At 48.8% G+C, this 19,197-nt stretch overlaps 1 protein-coding gene across 1 annotated transcript in view; it reads right to left on the bottom strand.

Annotated features, from left to right (window-relative positions):
- Tbc1d22b (TBC1 domain family member 22B) overlaps positions 1–19,197 on the bottom strand; it is a 54,965-nt gene that overhangs the window by 25,408 nt on the left and 10,360 nt on the right. The window contains exons 2-7 of the mRNA XM_041634889.1: positions 13,596–13,652; positions 10,107–10,414; positions 5,819–5,998; positions 4,913–4,983; positions 3,067–3,195; positions 758–823 (exon numbers count right to left, since the gene is read on the bottom strand). Of these exons, the coding sequence (XP_041490823.1) occupies positions 758–823; positions 3,067–3,195; positions 4,913–4,983; positions 5,819–5,998; positions 10,107–10,414; positions 13,596–13,652 (811 nt within the window). The remainder of the gene's footprint in view (positions 1–757; positions 824–3,066; positions 3,196–4,912; positions 4,984–5,818; positions 5,999–10,106; positions 10,415–13,595; positions 13,653–19,197) is intronic.

Here is a 19,197-nt window from a genome sequence, read left to right as displayed (position 1 = left end):
AATAACCACAGCTGAATGGGACACGTAATCCACGTATCCATAATATGTGCTACATTCATGATGGAATATTAGTAATGATGATGGAATATTTAAAGTCGGTGGATCTCTCGGGTGGAGAGATGACTCGGTGGATAAAGGGACACCTGTTGACAAGACTGATGACCAGGACCCACAGAGTGGAAGGAGAAAACCAACCTTCGTCAGCTGTCCCCTGTGCCCCTAACCCCCACAACACAAATAAATAAATGTAATACAAATTTTTAATGAAGGGAGTTCTGACACTGTGAATTCTGCCAGACCATGAATGACAACTGCTATACATTGTACTGGAGGTCTGGAGTGCTTACATCATACACAAGAAACAGAATGATGGCGGCAGAAGAAAGGGAATTATTATTTAATGGGTACCAAATTTAAGTTGGGAAAGTGGAAAAATATCTGGAAATGCATGGAGTGCCTTGAGTTGGGTACTATTAATTACCCACTTTACACAAAAAGGAAGAGGGTGGCAAATTGATGTTATATATATTTTATCACAAAAAAAAAAATCACCATTTTAGCTTTAGAAAGTATAACAAACCTGAGAACAGGAATTTTAAGGTAGGATGCTGACTGCCTCCAGCCTCGGGCCAAGCACTACTTGGTACCCAGGCCTATCATGAAGGGCAGATGAGAATATGTGAGACCCTGGACATGAGGCACCAAACAGGAGCCACTGGCCCCAGGCAGGAGAACCAGACAGTGGGGATCCGCTCACCTCCTGGACGAGTGGCTGCTGGAACAACGGGATGAGAGGATTTGTCCTTGGAATGTCAATGTGAATCTGAAAAACAGAAGCCACAGCCCAAACATAGGGTCAGAGTGTCTAAGGTGTCAATCAAAGGAGCACTTAGAGCACATTTTGGCTCTAAGAGACTTACTGACACAGACAAAGCCCAGCTAGACCCCATGTTACCCTCCAAATAGGCCACTTCATCAAACAGAAGGCTTCTTGCCTGAGGCCGCCCGAGGCGCTCCTCTGGTTCTCTGAAGTTGGATTAACTCTGGGACGGTACCTTTTTACCTTTTGACCACGTATGCACCCCTCTTTCAGGATCTTACTCATTCATGATTCCTAAGAGTTTAGTGTGGTGGTGCAGGCCTGTATTCCCAGCACTCAGGAGGCTGAGGTCTGAGGACAGCCTGGTCCACCAGGCCAGCCTAGGCAACATAGTGAAACCCTGTCTCAAAAACCAGCTGTGTGTGTGTGTGTGTGTGTGCGCGCGCGCGCGCACCAGCGCATGCAATAGTAATTACAGCTTTCCTGTAATCCCAGTACTTGAGAGACAGAGGCAGGAGTTTGAGGCCAGCCTGGTCTATGAAGTGAGTTATAGACCAGCCAGTGATACATAGCAAGACCCTGTCTAAATAACAAATAAAACCCACAACTACGGCTAAGAATAAAAAGGGCTCCAACTGTTGCTAAGAATGTGCTGGAACAGGAACCAGGACAGGACTGCTCATGAGGTCAGCAAGGACAGAGCGTCAGGGCAACTGGCTTCGGTCACCAGAGCCGAAGCTCTCACTTCTGCACCCACGAGGTCATGTAGTTAGCATCAGCTCTGAGGCCTTTCCAGTGCCCTAAAGACATTGTTCACATCAGAAGAAGTCACGAAGTTTCTGGGGACAGCCATGCAGCTCTCCCTCCTGTGAGGCTGCCGCTGGCAGACACTTCTGCAGGTCCTAGGACTTCTGCAGGCAGAGGGTGCTGAGTGGGCATTGTAGCAGTCACAGGGCACACTGGTGCCAGTCCAGGTGGGACTCTCCACTTCTGAGCCTTCTGTCTCTGCTGTGTGTCCCATGGCCCCTAATCCGCACGGGATAGTCAACCGCGCCTTTGGGACCAACTCCTACACCTACCGGTAATCCAAGAGGGATGTGTGTGTGTGTACGCACTTGTGTCTGTGTGTGTGTGTGTACGCACCTGTGTCTGTGTACGCACCTGTGTCTGTGTGTGTGTTTGCGCACCTGTGTCTGTGTGTGTGTGTGTACGCACCTGTGTCTGTGTACGCACCTGTGTCTGTGTGTGTGTTTGCGCACCTGTGTCTGTGTGTGTACGCACCTGTGTCTGTGTGTGTGTACGCACCTGTGTCTGTGTAAGCACCTGTGTCTGTGTGTGTGTATGCACCTGTGTCTGTGTGTGTACGCACCTGTGTCTGTGTGTGTGTACGCACCTGTGTCTGTGTGTGTGTACGCACCTGTGTCTGTGTGTGTACGCACCTGTGTCTGTGTGTGTGTGTACGCACCCGTGTCTGTGTGTGTACGCACCTGTGTCTGTGTGTGTGTGTACGCACCTGTGTCTGTGTATACGCACCTGTGTTTGCACGCACCTGTGTCTGTGTATGTGTACACACCTGTGTCTGTGTGTGTGTACGCACCTGTGTCTGTGTGTGTGTACGCACCTGTGTCTGTACGCACCTTTGTCTGTGTGTGTGTACGCACCTGTGTCTGTGTGTGTACACACCTGTGTCTGTGTATGTGTGAAGATTTGTACACACATGAAAGACGAAAGCACCACCACTGGCAAGGGCTAAAGCACATCTACTGAAGGATGTAAGCAGCACATACCCACAGCCCCGACAATAAGGAAGCTGAGGCAGGTTCATCGTCAGCCTGAGTAGAGTGAGGCCCTGTCTCAGGGAATAAAAAGATCAGGAGCTGGCTCAGCAGCTAAGAGTGCTTACTGCTCTACCTGAAGACTTGAGTCTGGTTTTCAGACCCACATGGGGCAGCTCACAACAGTCTCTATTCCAGCTCCAAGGATCCAACACCCTCTTCTGGCTTCCACAGACATCTGAACTCATGTGTGCTTGTTCATACACATCCACACACGTACACACAGATAAAAATGAAAATAAAATTTAAATACACACAACACACACATACATGGTAAGTTCAATTTTAAAACGCCAGAGTCAGAGCTGCTGGATGAAAAGAGGCAAGGGAGCCCTAGATACACAGGACATCGGACTGCACCAGGAGGGTTCCAGGGGCACTGCTGGGTACCTCAGCTGGGGGCAGACTCACCTGTCTGTAGGTATCCTGGTGATGCTCCTCATTGCGAGAGTCGTAATACTGCTCAATGAAGCCAAAGTACTCCTCCCGCTTCCGCTGCAGAGTCAGCTTCCGCCGCTCGGTGTTTGCGGGGAGATAGCCCTAAAGACAACACTGCCTGTCAGAGGATGGATTCTCACTTTAGCCTGAGCAGTGGCTGGGAAACCACCAAGGAACAGAAAGAAGACTGTGGAGAGGACAAGGTGGGTTCTTTTTGGTTCAGGCCACGTGGTGCTTGCTCTCTTCTGGTTAGTGGACCCTGGGTGGGCAGATGAAGGGAGGCCAGGTTTCCAAACTTGCCTATGGCTTTGGTCCCATGCTTCACACTGTGGAGCTCCCAGAATTGGTCCCACTGAGCATTAAATGGAGGTCAGAGGGAGGGAGCTGGACCCAAGTCACAGCCTCCAAGGGAAATAGAAGGACCTGGTGACATCTGTGACACTTCTTGGTACAGATTACACATTCTTTTCCAGAGTAACAGTGAGAACCATCAGCTCAACACGCTGAATGGAATCAAAAGACTAGGACAGAACTGGCACCCTGGCTTCTGTTCTTATTCCCAGCCTGGATCCCATTCTTCCTCCTAAGCCTCCTGTTCCCTTTCTGCTTGCCAGATTCATTCTGAGCAGCATTTGAACTTACTAGAAGTGGTAGAGGCACTGACCACACAGCTGTAAGACCAGGGACTGGGGACAGTGACAAGAGACCCCCCACACCCTTAAAGGCATTATGTAGGGGCTAGAGAGATGGCTCAGAGGTTAAGAGCATTGCCTGCTCTTCCAAAGGTCCTGAGTTCAATTCCCAGCAACCACATGGTGGCTCACAACCATCTGTAATGGGGTCTGGTGCCCTCTTCTGGCCTGCAGACATACACACAGACAGAATATTGTATACATAATAAATAAAAAAAATATTTTAGCTGGCCAGTGGTGGTGCATGACTTTAATCCCAGCACTTGGGAGGCAGAGGCAGGTGGATCTCTGTGAGTTCGAGGCCAGCCTAGTCTACAGTGCCAGGACAGCCAAAGTTACACAGAGAAACCCTGTCTCAAAAAACCAAAAATTAAAAAAAAAAAAAAGAATTTAGCTGGGTGGTGGTGGCGCACGCCTTTAATCCCAGCACTCAGGAGGCAGAGGCAGGCGGATCTCTGTGAGTTCGAGACCAGCCTGGTCTACAAGAGCTAGTTCCAGGACAGGCTCCAAAACCACAGAGAAACCCTGTCTCAAAAAAACAAAAAAAACAAAAAAAAGCAAAAAAAAAAACAAAAAAAAGGCATTATGTAGCACATTCCATGGTGAGTGCCTGGAGAACTGGCACAGGCGCTTATGTGATCTGGGGAGCGCACATAGCATGCAGGCCTTTGGAAGCCTTTACTAAGTGAATGAGCATCCATCCCAGAGCAGGAGCTGGGGTGCTGCTGAGCGTGGTCAAAGTCAGGCCTGTCTGGCTTCTGAGAGGCCGGTGAACTGACTCGAGAGAGCTGGGAGATGGATTTCGAACACTCAGGAGTGTCGATGTTTGCTCTCAGCCAGCATCCTGGGGTCCTCCTGTGCTGCTAGATCCTCCCCACACTGCTAAGAAAGTGACACTGTGACCACAGGAGTCAGCTTCTGGCCTCCTCTGCATACGTCTGTAGGAACACACTCACCTGCAGGCGTGGGAATAAACTCTCAAGCACGTGTCTCTTCTGACACAGCCTCACAGCCTACTAGGCGGCGGGACTAGAGAATTCTATGGCATAAGATCAACATTCCCAGACCAATCTTGGCAGGCAGAGGGTTGTGTGATGCCCACGCTTCTCACGGTGGGTAGAACTCACCGACAAGAGTCTCCAGGTGACTGGTCGAACTTCCCTGGGAACGCCTGGCCAGCTCCACTTCCTCAATTCATCTACAACAGAAAGTAGCTTCCCTGAATCAGGGCTTCCACAAAGGCCCAAAACAAACCTCGGCCAGATGTCTCCTACCAAGACAAGCAGGGAAAGGCTCTATACCACAGCCCTGAGCTGCCAGAGGCCAGGACACCTGCAGCAGTCACTGGCTCAGAGAAGCTGTGGGCGATCACAGGGAATCATGGAGCTGGCCTGGTCTAGCTGCCTTGAGAGGCAGGCATCACAGGTTTTTCAGATTAGAGACTGTGGCTTCTGAGGCACTAGAGAGACCAGTGCACTCCCTCAGGCAGCAAGGCATTGAGGCCTCCGTACATCTCTGCATTCCCTACAAGTCAGAGAAGCATACAGAAGTCTGACAGGACAACTGGTCTGAAGCATGAATCTTGTGAACCCTGAATAGCATGCAACATGGCCTGCAAATATCACTATATCCTAGCAACCATCAGTGTATTCTGTTTCTGATAAGGGTATAAAAAGTCTGAGTGCCTGCAATAAACTGTCACAGCCCCAGTCCTACTATGATCCCACCAACCTAACCCGGGCAAGATTCATTTCTCATTGTCAGTATCAGGCAACCTTGGCCCAGGAAGTAAGCACTGCACTTCCAGGTGTGGACTTGTGTGAGAACCCCCGGAGGTAGCAGAGATGGAGCACAGGGACTGCACTGACAGTCACACTGACGGCAGTCCCTAGTCTCTGATAACAGACTTCTAACCTGTGCATCACAGCTCTGGCCCCAGACAAAGTAAAAGAAGGAAGAGAAGAAGCTTCTGTCCTCTGAGGACCCCAGTCACTACAGCACCACCTACTTGCCCACGGCTCCGGGGAACTCACCCAAGTCGGTGTTGTGGCTGGAAAGCAGCTGACGGAACTTTTCTAGGCGTGTTTTCTCCCGGACTGTCATTGGAGGGGCCCCAGAAGCATTCTGATCTGAGATCCGGGCGACAAGGGGGATGATGGGCCGCAGAGGGAGAGACTGCTGTTTGTGGAGTGGGTCCCTCAGGCGCGTGTCACCTGAGGGGATTTCAGAGAGAGTGAACTGCATGGGAAGTCATGGGTCAGACACCCTAAGCCTGCTCAGGATGTGGTATATGGCACCTCCTCCGGGCAGGGGCTGGGCCTGTGGCACTGCCTGAGGATCCAGCTGAGGGGCAGTAGGAGGGTAAGGCCCAGCAGGGCTCTGCTCCCGTGCAGAGGAAGGGCAACACATGCACCTGCAGAGGACAGCTGTGGCCAACTGTGCTGGGGCCAGACAACTCCAGATGTTGCAGGGACTTCTGAGAAAGTGTATGGTGAAACCAAGGGAGATGATGCTCTTTCTGCCTTGTGGTATGATAGACCACGTCCTCCTGAATGGTTCCTGTGCACGCCTTCAAAAAATTGCTTCGCTCAACTGCCAACTGAGATGAAACTAGCACACAGGTTATACCATGAAAGACCTAATTAACGATGCCCCCATTCAGCAGGAAGCAGTTTGGAGAGAAATAACTGCGCCCATATTCCCAAAAAATGTTTATAAATGTTCTTTTACATTTAAAGGGGGATATGATATAGGTATGAATAATTTGCATTAGTATAGATTTTGCTTTATTGATAGAGATTTACCGTCAATTTTGTTATATGTATATGTATTTCTGATATTGATTAAGGTATTGTGATTGTGTAGTTCATTATTAAAATGTAATGTATAATTAGGAAATATAGGTTGTTGATGGATAATCATAAATAATAGTCAAGCTTGTAGTCATGTTAGTTAATATTTTCTAGATGTGCGTAGATATATTTTAGATAGGCATTCTTCATATTTTTCAAAGATTATAGAATATGGCATTTTAAATGTTTTAATAACTTAGGACTTTTCATGACAATGAGACACTCTGCTCCTGGCAGCACCAATCTACTTCAAGAGGAAGATGGGCATCGAAGAGGTTCGTTATGGAGTCTGATAGCCATTTGGGCAAGAAACTGCTCTTGCCTGGATTATTGCATAAACTGGACACAGAGAACCCACAGAGAGAGGACTACTAAACTTGCCTAAGGTGAGATGATCTTTCGGGGTTCCTGATTCATGAAAGAGTCTGCGAGACATTCTGCAGGACACAACAGATAGTGACTGAACTGACTTTGAATTTTCCTGCTTTATGGAAATGTCTGCTGGATACCATGGGCCTGAAGGCTGAAGATGGATGCCCCAACGGTACAGAGGAACTTTGGGTGACTGTCCAGGCAGCGAGATGTCTCTGTCATATCTAGAGTTTTAAAAGTTGCTTTTTTCTTGTTTGCTTAGGTAATATTATATCTTTCTGGAGTCTTTGATGGAGTTAAGAATAGTTAGTTATAGTTATAGTTTTCCTTAGTTATGATAAAGATTATTGTAATTTTTACTTGATAACTGTTTTGTTATATGTAATTTTGCTATGTTAAAATTAAAGCCTTCCTTTTTTTTTTTTTGTTTAAACAGAAAAAGGGGAAATGATGGAGGAAGGTCATTGGCTAATAAAGGAACTGCCTTGGCCCATTTTATTGGTTAGAACATAGGTAGGTGGAGTAAACAGAACAGAACGCTGGGAGGAAGAGGAAGTGAGCTCAGACTCCACAGCTCTCCTCTCGGGAGCAGACGCCTGTGAGAGACGCCATGCCCCGCTCCTGGGCAGACACACGCCATGAAGCTCCTACCCAGGATGGACTAGGCTAGAATCTTCCCGGTAAGACCGGTTCTCACAGATTATTAGAGATGGGTTGATCGGGATGTGAGAATTAGCCTGTAAATGCTAGAGCTAAAGGGCCAAGCAGTGTTTAAAAGAATACAGTGTCCGTGTAATTATTTCGGGGCATAAGCTAGCCGAGCAGGCAGCCGGGGTGCTGGGGACGCAGCCCCACCGCTCTTATTACTACACTGCCTTAACCTGGATCTCTCCCCAGCAGTTTGGGGTGAGTGGTGGCCACACAGCCAAAGGCAGAGCTCGTCTCCCCCATGCACACTGCATGAAAGGCTAAGCCGTGACCCTGCCAAGCACTGGCTGCTCTCTACAACTGCCGTTGGCCCAACAGGAGCCCTTCGAGGCGGGAAGGAAGCCCTGGCTTCAGGCAACCCAGTGCTGAGGATCTGGCTCCTCTGAGCTCCACATTCCCACTCAAGTGAGCTGGCTTCGGGTTCTACCATGCTATCTATCTCTGAAGCAGTGGAAGCAATGGGCTGAGCTGTGCTCCTGCTGTAGATGGTCTGAGCAGATAGTGGGTGGGGAGTTGTAGTGCAGGACTAGCTCATGGGGCGCTCACTACGTAAACAGTGCTATGTTATCCATTCTAGCATGGCCTCTCACAGGATGCCTGACACCTGCTAAGAACTGACAACTATTTTACAGAAGAACAAACTCAGCCTGGGGAAGCTGAGGAACTAGGGAAGCGGAGGTGATGCCCTGGGGCTGTCTGACTCCAACACTCTTTATAATTAATTGAAACAGAGAAAACTGTTGCAGGAACAGCTTTCTCAAGCCTGGGTCACATTCCTCAATATTTGCCTTAAATGCAGACATTAAACACTAGTCAGCGCTGCAGACGCTTGTGACAGCTGCCACAGGCACCTGGCTGGGGCGCCCATGGTGACAACTGGGGTCTAGAAAATGCAATCACTCGGGCTGGAGAGATGGCTCAGTGGTTAAGAGCATTGCCTGCTCTTCCAAAGGTCCTGAGTTCAATTCCCAGCAACCACATGGTGGCTCATAATCATCTGTAATGAGGTCTGGTGCCCTCTTCTGGCCTGCAGGCATACATGCAGACAGAATATTGTGTACATAATAAATAAAAATATTAAAAAAAAGAACATTCAGATTTAAGACAGTTTAACAACGGATCACAGAGTAGACAGTATTTTGCAACTTAAAAAAAAAAAGAAAAGAAAAGAAAATGCAATCACTCGCAGCAAAGCTTAGACAGATGGACATCTCCAGCATCTGCTGTTTACAGGCAGATGCACACGGAGGGAACATCCACAAGGGGACATGTGGGGGGCCCAGTTACACAGGGCAGCCTGCAGGGATCATGGCAGGGCCCTTCCTGTCATTGGGAACCTCAGCCATAGCTTGGGTCACCTGGCCAATCACTGCTGAATGCCTGTCTCAGACTGGCACTGTGGGTTCAAGCTGGGCCCTGTCTCAGCAAAGGCAAACGACAGAATTACAGTAAAGACCCTACAGCCAAGCTGGCACAGCCTCACAAGGACTGAAGCTGTGAAAGAAACTCACAGAGCCAGAGGCAGGACACACGCTGGGACTCTGGCATCCTCTGTCCTTTATGTCCATGACCTGTAACCAGGATAAAGGCACTTTCCTGCCCAGCTCGGAGTAGCTGATTTACTACATAAAACCCTTTGGAGCAACATTAAGTAAGCACAGCAAATGGGTTCTTAAATGTACACAGAAAGTACCCAGACAACCAAAACTACCATAACCTCCTATAGTAACTGAGGCCAGTTTCCCAAAATAAGAAAACAAAAAAGCCAGGTAGTGGTGGCAGTGCACGCCTTTAACCCCAGCACTTGGGAAGCAGAGGCAGGCAGATCTCTGTGAGTTCGAGGCCAGCCTGATCTACAGAATGAGTTCCAGGACAGCGAGAGTTGCTATACAGAGAAACCCTGGGGGTGGGGAGAGAACAAAACGGGTCTTTCCTCCCAGCCACTCAACCTGGTGGGTGGGTGACTAGCAGGGAGCTGTGACCTGGAAAAAGGCCTCCAGAGGTGGGCAGTTATTCCCCAGGGCTGAGGAGGTGAACCATTTGTGAACTCAGTCGCTGACACCTTTAAATACAAGTCAGTATCTGTAAACCTGACCAGGACTAGAGCAACATCAAACAACCTCATCACGGAGAGCTGTGGATGCCACTGCAGGGAAGGGAGAAGCAGGGGAATGGCAGGGAATGTTGGTGTGCTAGGAAGTAAGGACCCAGCAGGAAGGGCAGGGACAGCCTGTGACCAGTTAGGCCTGCTGGTGTCACAGCTCAGGCGTGAGGGTTTTTTATTGGTTTGTTTGTTTGAAATCGTCCCATGGAGATCTGTGCAGGAACTTCTTCCTCTCTAGCTGCGCTCTACTGAGAGGCAGAGGCTATGAAGGGCGGGGGGACTCACTGGAGTTTCGGGAGAGCTGGGCATCACTGCTGGACTTTATGACCTTGTAGCTGGCAGGGACGTCTGATGTTGTCGACTGGGACCGTTCAGGTTTTACCCTCAGCTTGCTATGGTTTTCCAGGACTTGGGCCGCAGTTGCCAAAGCCACTTTTGAGTTCAGAGTTTGGAAAGGAGGTGAGGAAAAGTCCTCTTCCTCGTCATCGCCAATGTCCCAAGCGTCACTGGTATTCCGGGCAAACTCATGGAAACTGGAGGCCTTCTTGCTCTTCAGAGGAACTGAGTTGACTTTGGACCGTTCTTTGATGAAGCTTCAAGAAAAGAGACGGCATTACTGAGCACGTTACCCCTGACCAGTCCATCAGCATTTGTCACACGACATAACCAACTGCCCCAGCACACACTGCACTCAGAGCAAACCGCCCAGAGCCGCTGCTCCTAAAGAGCGTCCCACAGATGCAGAGCCAGGTCTCAGCTCTCCACACGCTCTCTTATTCCCAGCATCCTCCAACTCATGAAACTGTCTGGTCAATTTAAGCTAAGAGAAGTGAGGAAGCCATGCCACACTGGTAGCTGCCCCATGGCCCTCCTAGTCACTGGGCCCTGCGAGGTTCCAGTGACAGGAACTCCCTCTGCCTGAGTCACTGAGTGACTAGGGGGACTACAGCCTGCCTGCCACACCTGCCACACCCCACAAAGGACAGACATAAGCAAGAACTAAGCCTTAACTGTGGACTCCACTGAGGTGTCGAGTGGATTTGTTACTAGAGCAGGAGTAAGCCGCTGGCAGGGATGAGGGATGTGAGGGGGTGGAACGTTAACTGTCCATACACACAACCTTAATCTCAGAATGAAAAGGCTCCTCTCTTTACTCTGCCAGCCGAGAAAAGAAAGTTTGAGCTTGGTGCTACTCTGAGGTGCCCCCCCCCCCCCCGCTTTTAGAACAATTAACTTCGGACTTCACAGAGGAAGCAGCCATGTGAATGTCTATGATCCATGGGAACTGGCCCACAGTCAGGTAAAAACATCATTAAGACCCTTCACCCAGCCTCTCAGCAAGGCAGGACCACTGTATAACAGAGCAGGCTGTGCTAGAAGAGCAAAGGCCCCATTTCTAAGGTGTTCTCCCCAGGGGATTCAACACCTCTGACCTCCTCAGACACCTGCACTCATGAGCACATAACCCCAAACACAGACACAAACACGCAATTTAATAAATGTATCTTTGGGGTTGGAAATACAGCTCAGAGGTTAAGAGCACTGGCTGCTCTTGCAGAGGACCAGGTTCAGTCCCCAGCACCCACGTGGTGGCTCACAACTATTTGAACTCTAGTACCAGAGGTTCTGATGCTTTCTTCTGGTCTCCTCAGCCACCAGGCACAAAAAATACTGTGCATATACATTCATGGAGGCAAATACTCATACACATAAAAAAAATTAGAAAATGAATCAAGCCAGGCGATGGTGGCACATGCCTTTAATTCCAGCACTTGGGAGGCAGCAGCAGGTGGATCTCTGTGAGTTTGAGGCCAGCCTGGTCTACAGAGCTAGTTCCAGGACAAGCTCCAAATCTACAGAGAAACTCTGTCTCAAAAAACCAAAACCAAACCAAAACAAACAAAATCAAAACCTCTTAAAAACATGAACAGATAGATTTGAGACTTATAGAGTGGCCATAGGTTACAGTGTTGGGAACACAACACTGCTCTGCTTTTCTGCAACAGCTGCTCTGTCTATAGAACTGTTCTGGCTGAAATACGGGCCATACATGTTTAGGAGGACATGTAGAATTATACTGGAAAAACGTCTGACACTGGTTAACTGATGTAAAGCAACATTCAAACAGCCCCCCTTGGAGCATCATATGACTTCGTGTGAGCTAGTGCTGTAACCTGGGACCAGCCGCACAGTATCGTTTAGAAGCCTGTCATGGCAGCTAGTGGCTGATGGGGCTGCTCAGCAAATACACTGGTTTTATTCGAGCTATAAAAATTATTGCAGGCAATATTGCCGCTAATAGTAATAATTTAGCAAATTGGAGTCGTGTACATGGACACGAGATGACTTAGTGTGCTCATGCAGTTTAGATAATTAAGGACCGGATGCAGAGGCTTCTACCATGATGGAGATTAACCGTGTGGTGATAAATGACGGTCTGGAGCTGAGCAGAGAAAGCAATCAAAACGTCCAAACAAAGGCACTAAAACAAGGGCAATAAATGTTTTATGGCAACAATCTGGGATTGTAAAACAGTCTGGTGCTCCACTCATGGGGCCCCCGTGTTCGGGACTATTAATACTGAGCCAGCACATACATGAGACAGGGAAGCCATGAATCAGACCCAGTTCATTCTGATTTGTGAAGCCAAGTGAAGTCAACTGCAATATGACTCCATGAAGTGACCAGGGGGCATCCTGGGCTTTACTTTATTTATTTGTTTGTTTGTTTATTATGTATGCAGAAGAAGGCACTGGAACGCATTACAGATGGTTGTGAGCCACCATGTGGGTGCTGGGAATTGAGCTCAGGTTCTCCGGAAGAGCAGCCAGTGCTCTTAACCTCAGAGGCATCTCTCCAGCCCCAGGCTTTACATTGTTAACAGGTGAGAAAACAAAGCTATTAGAATCTTCCTGAAGATCTGCCCTCAACACAGAATGAGTGAAAACCCAGGTGATGACGGGCACAGTAAGGTGAGTGACCAGGACTCAAACATAAACCTGAGCATTAAAGTGTGCCCACTGCTCTAGAATGGATGGACGGTGGATTTACATGTGAACGCCATGGCTCTCGGGCAATTACAAAACTAGCTGGTTGGGATGTAATGGGATGCTTCTGCTACAGCAGCAGAACACTCAACTGCAATGCTTACATGGCACAGAGCAGGCTGTCAGGCCACGGGGACACCTCCAGTCTCTGGCCTTTCCTAGGAGCTTCAGTCGCTTGTCACAGCCCTGGGCACCTCACCTCACTCACTCCCAAGTTCAAAAGGAAGCAGGAGGCAGGTGTACAGCGCTTAAAGTGCCTCCTTCATAGAATTCACTCATTATATTCAGACTGTCTGTCTGTCTGTCTGTCTCATTAAAAAGAGCTTCCAGAGCTGGAGAGACGGCTCAGCTAAGAGTGATTACTGCTCTTGCAGACAACCTGAGTTCATTCACCCCTACAACTTCAGAGTTCCATGGGATCCAACCCCCTCTTCTGGCTATGTGGGTGGGCACACACACACACACACACACAAACACACGTAAAAATAGGATAAAAATCTTTGTAAAAGTTTTCACGCCAGGCGGTGGTGGCGCACGGCTTTAAAATCACAGCACTCTGGAGGCAGAGGGAGATGGGAGTTTGAAGCTAGCCACACAGTGAGAAGATTGTTCCTGGCCTACCCAAGGCAGAGAAGCAGCTGGAAGGCCAGAGAGGAAACGTCACCTCAGCAACTAGAGGAGGCGGTGGGTGAGGGAGGAGACAGTGAGGGATAAGGTCTTGACTTACTTTTTGGTGAGCCGAGGATCCAGAGGAGGGTGCTGAGCTCCATACACGGGCTGAATGCTAAAAGCAGGGACACAAGTTTAGTGAAGAAGCTAAACGTGCCAGCTAAAAACTTGGTGACACACTGGACTCTGAACTCATGGGACTTGGAAAAGTAGCCTGCTTCCAAGAATGACACCCAAATCATCCCAAAAGACAGCAGCCTACCCTTCAAGATGGCCCTTGACAATGCTCATTTTCCTTGGGAAAATTTCAGTACCCTAGCATTCCTGCCCAGTGGGCAGTCCTGTCTTTACAGAAAGCAGCATGGACCCAGAGAGACGCCTTGCCCAAGAGCAGTGTCCATGTCCAACGACCAGTCTAACTTGTGAGTGAGTGGGACTTGTGAATCCTGCAACTTTCTTACCTTTTGAGAGGTTTGTAAATTGTGTACCTCCCAGAGTTTTAAGGTCCTCCTGGCTCCAAGAGCCAATGTTTCAAAGGGGGAAGCCTACATAGTATCACTGTTAAGATCTGCTTAAATCTACGTTTAAAACCTCTTTTTCAGGGCTGGAGAGATGGCTCAAATGGTTAAGAGCATTGCTTGCTCTTCCAAAGGTCCTGAGTTCAATTCCCGGCAACCACATGGTGGCTCACAACCATCTGCAATGAGGTCTGGTGCCCTCTTCTAGCCTGCAGACATATACACAGACAGAATATTGTATACATAACAAATAAATAAATAAATAAACCTCTTTTTCATGAACTCCAGTTCCACTAAGAATGAAACAAAAGCACAATGTGGCCATCTCCAGGAGGAATGAGATATGTATAACCTAAGACCCAGTATTTTCACCCCCAAATACCTATATTTAAAAATAAAAATGAGAGCCGGGCGGTGGTGGCGCACGCCTTTAATCCCAGCACTCGGGAGGCAGAGGCAGGCGGATCTCTGTGAGTTCAAGACCAGCCTGGTCTACAAGAGCTAGTTCCAGGACAGGCTCCAAAACCACAGAGAAACCCTGTCTCGAAAAAACCAAAAAAAAAAAAAAAAAATGAAACTGTTGGCCAGGCAGTGGTGGTGCACACCTTTTTAATCCAGCACTCAAGAGGCAGAGGCAGGCAGATCTCTGTGAAGTCTGAGGCCAGCCTGGTCCACATAGAGAGCTCTAGGCCAGCCAAACACACAATGAGAGATCCTGCTCCCCGCCCCCCCCGAAAAAAAGGTATTTGTATGTTTGTATGTGCATGAGTGCTTTACCTGCATCTATGCCTGCACAGCACTTATGTGTCTGGTGCCCAAGGCAGTCAGAAAAGAGCACCGGGTCCTCTGGAGTTTAATTTACAGACAATTGCAGATACTGGGAACTTCTGAACCATCTCTCCAGATCCCCCTCCCCAGATACTTACATTAAGAAAACTACACGGGCATGTGTATCAGGAGGCATATTTAAGCCTATTCAAATCACCAACATTCTTCTGGATCTCAGGAGACACACCTTAATGTCCTTCTACACTGACTAGTGAAACAAACTGTAACAGAACATCCCGCACTAGGGACACTAGGAAATAAGTCTGTGAGCAACAACGTGAATCCATCTCTAAGTGTCCTAGCAAAGGACATCTACATGCCGGGCAGTGGTGGCACACACCTTTAATCCCGACACTTGGGAGAAAAGGCACAGATCTCTGTGAGTTTAAGCCCAGCTTGGTCTACAGAGCGAGGCCCAGGCTAGCTAGGGCCACATAGTAAGACTGTCTCAAAACAAAAAAGGAATGGCTAACAGTCAAGGACATGGCTCTCTGTAGAGGGAGGGTGTAGAGAACAAGTAAGAAACACAGGGGTTCTGGGGAGTGAACACGCATGCTCGCGTTGATTATCCATCAGGTCATCACGTCACACATTTGTGTTTCATGTACTTTTCTGGAGTGTAATATGCCACAATAACTCTTAACAGTGGGAGTGGGGGTGTCTCTGACTCTTTTGCCTGTTCTTGGGACCCCTTTCCTCTTACAGGATTGCCTCACAAGCCTTGCTATGGGAGTTTATGTGCCTAGTCTTATTGTATCTTGTTATGATGTGCTCAGCAGGTATCACTGGGAGGTCTGCTCTTTTCTGAAGTAAAATTGAAGAGCAGTGAATCTAGGGAAGAGAGGAAGTGTGAGAGAGCGTGGGGGGTCGCCGCAGTCAGGATGTATTGTATGAGAGAAGATTAAAAAAAAAAAGTGGATCTTCCACTTAAAAGAAAATTGCAGCTAGGTGGTCATGGCCCATGCCTTTAATCCCAACAGAGGCAAAGGCAGGCAGATCTCTGAGTTTGAGGTCTACAGAGTAAGTTCCAGAACAGCCAAGGCCATACAGAGAAACCCTGTCTCAAAACAAACAAACAAACAAAAAGGAAAAACCCTCACAGGTGTACCTAGCCATCTGGATTGAGTAGATTCCAGATGGAGTCAAGATGACAACAGAGAACAGCCTCACAGATGCAGAACTGTAGCATAAAAACTCCATATATTTTGTAAAACTATTAAAATCAATGTGTTCACATATTTATATCTATGATACAGGGACACACCAGGAGCAGAGCTTTGATGGTGAAGCTGCAGAACCGGGCAGGCCTCAGGGAGAGTGTTCTCCCTGACGTAGTGGCTTCTGCGGGCATCACCTTTTTAAGACACAAACTAAGCAATCCTGAGAGCATTGAGAGGCCTGGCTCAGCTCCTGGTGGTGATGAGCAGGCTGTGGGTGGGACTGCACACATAAGAACTCAGCCCAGCACACACTGCCAAGAGACCCTGGCTTGCTTCCTCCCTCCCTATTTATGGTTTAATCTTCACCCAATGTTTAGGAAACAGAACTCAGAGTTTACCAAATCTATGTTTCAGATTCATTTGTTCTTATTCATGTATCTGCGTGTGTGCCTGTGTGAGCATGTATATACCACTTGCAGGCAGACCCTCAGAGGTCAGAAGAGAGCCTAAGATCCTCTGGGACTGGAGTTGAAGATAGTTGTGCGCCCAGGCGCTCTGTGAGAGCAATGAGTGCTCTTAATCTCTCCAGTCAAGTTCACCCTTCTGTTTCTTGTGACAGAGGAAATCCTTAAGAAGCTTTCAAAGACTGTGGGCTGGCCAATCACTTCCACACGATACCATTTTTACTTTTTAGAGCAGCATATAAGCACAATAGACACTATTGTGGCAGTTTCAAACCAAGTGAAACACTGTTTCTTTTAGTTCCGAGGGAATCCTCTCCCGCTGAGTCTGAGTTCCGGACGTTCTGGATGTAAAGCTGTTGCTCCCTGAACCGTTCTGGAAGGTTACTAAGTGATTCATCCCACAGGCTGCAACATAAACACTAACACGGAAAGGCTACCCCTGTATATTCCTGGCATTTCCTAGGCAGGGGAAAAGGACATGAAAAAGTCGAGAGGTACCGGAGTACTGGGAAAGTCTGGCTTGCAGAGAAGAGAGGGAGGCTTACAAAAATTAAAAGGCAACCACAATACCGGAGGGGGCATGGGTTTGCGTTTTAACATTTTCAGATTCTCGGACTCAAGCCCTTGAACCCTTAAGTCCAAAGCACTCTGGAGTCAAACATTAAACAATAAACAAGGCAGAAAGCTTCCCACCAGGCCAGTTAGGTTAGCTGACTGGATAAAAAAGTAAGATCCTCCGATCCTCACAAGAAAAGGCTAATCGTACAAGCCTTCGGGCCAGAGGCCATCAGCTCCGAGGAAGAGCTCGCTCTTCCACTCACGAGATCCTATTTTTCAAAGATGTGCTGGCTGCCAGAAGTGAGATAAATGATGGGCCTCAGCAGCAGAGGCAGCGGAGCCCATATTGAATTTGTTGGCGTGTTCTTAAACCAGACCATGATGTATCTGAATTGGGGTCACTTTGCATAATAAATCAGTTCGCTGAACCTCAACAAAGACAGGCGGGAAGTCAGAGAAGGGGGAGAAATCAAGACTACCACAGGGGCTGGACGGAAGACTGACTATAGAGCTGGAGAGCAAAGGTGCCATTCCCCTGTGAGGGGCTGGAGAGATGGCTCAGTGGTTCAGAGTGTTGGCTTCAATTCCCAGAACCCACATAGCAGCTCACAACTGTCTGTAACTCCAGTTTCAGGGAATCTGACACCTTCATACCAAATGCACACAAAATAAAGCTAAATAAATATTTAAAAGAAAAACAATTCACCTATGAGCCTGTGCCAACCAGGTTCCTTGAGAATTCCACACTCAATACCAGGGAAAGCTGGTCTCCACTCCACTTTTAAATAGACATTCATCATTTGCAGGGGTCAGGGTGAGTGGTAGTACACACCTGTAATTTTGGAACTTGGGAAGCTGAGGCTAGCATTGGCTACACAGAGTATTCCAGGCCAGCCTAGATTACAGTATGAGATTCTACCTCAAAGGAAAAAAAATTTTTTTGCTCAAAGTGTAAAAGCATTTTACATCCATTTTCAGACAAAAAGAAAAGTGCAGGGGAAAAAAAAAAATCAGCACCATGAAGTGGTGGGTCTGACCTCACTTTGACAGTTGCCAGGCTTTCCGCCCCCGAGGAACACAGATCATCAGGGAGACCAATGCGGTCTGTGGCTGTCTGTTCTTCCCCGCCTCCCCTAGGAGCTCGCCACCCCTGAGGTATAGGAATGCTCCAGGCCATTCCCACTCTTCCTTTCACTGACTTCTTTCCTTTGTTGTTTTTGTGTGCTATGTGTGATGTATACCTGTAAGGGCAGGTGCCACGGCACATGGGTGGAGGTCAGAGGGCAGGTGCCACGGCGCATGGGTGGAGGTCAGAGGGCAGGTGTCACGGTACATGGGTGGAGGTCAGAGGGTAGGTTCCATGCGCATGGGTAGAGGTCAAAGGGCAGGTACCATAGCGCATGGGTGGAGGTCAGAGGGCAGGTGCCATAGCGCATGGGTGGAGGTCAGAGGGCAGGTGCCATAGCGCATGGGTGGAGGTCAGAGGGCAGGTGCCATAGCGCATGGGTGGAGGTCAGAGGGCAGGTGCCATGGCGCATGGGTGGAGGTCAGAGGGTAGGTTCCATGGCGCATGGGTGGAGGTCAGAGGGCAGGTGCCACAGCGCATGGGTGGAGGTCAGAGGGCAGGTGTCACGGTACATGGGTGGAGGTCAGAGGGCAGGTGCCACGGCGCATGGGTGGAGGTCAGAGGGCAGGTGCCACGGCGCATGGGTGGAGATCAGAGGGCAGGTGCCATGGCGCATGGGTGGAGGTCAGAGGGCAGGTGCCATGGTGCATGGGTGGAGGTCAGAGGGCAGGTGCCACGGCGCATGGGTGGAGGTCAGAGGGCAGGTGTCACAGAGCATGGGTGGAGGTTAGAGGGCAGGTGTCACGGTACATGGGTGGAGGTCAGAAAACAACTTTCAGGAATCACTTCCATCATGGGTTCTAGAGATCAAACCCAGGCTGTCAGGTCTGTGGGAGCAAGTCTCTTTCCCACCAAGCCCAATCACTAGACCTAATTAATGTCTATGTATCTCCCTTCTCCTTTTCTTCTTTTCCTTGTTATGCTGGGAGATCATGGGCTTCAGCTCTGAGAGGCAAGCACCCTAACACTGAGCTCCAGGCCCAGCCCAGCAGGCTGTTCTCACTTT

The sequence above is a fragment of the Microtus oregoni genome, unplaced genomic scaffold (assembly GCF_018167655.1).
Source record: "Microtus oregoni isolate MIOR12 unplaced genomic scaffold, Mior012 000046F_ref0000063, whole genome shotgun sequence".
NCBI classification, from domain to species: Eukaryota; Metazoa; Chordata; class Mammalia; order Rodentia; family Cricetidae; genus Microtus; species Microtus oregoni.
This window is presented reverse-complemented; position numbering and strand designations above follow the sequence as displayed.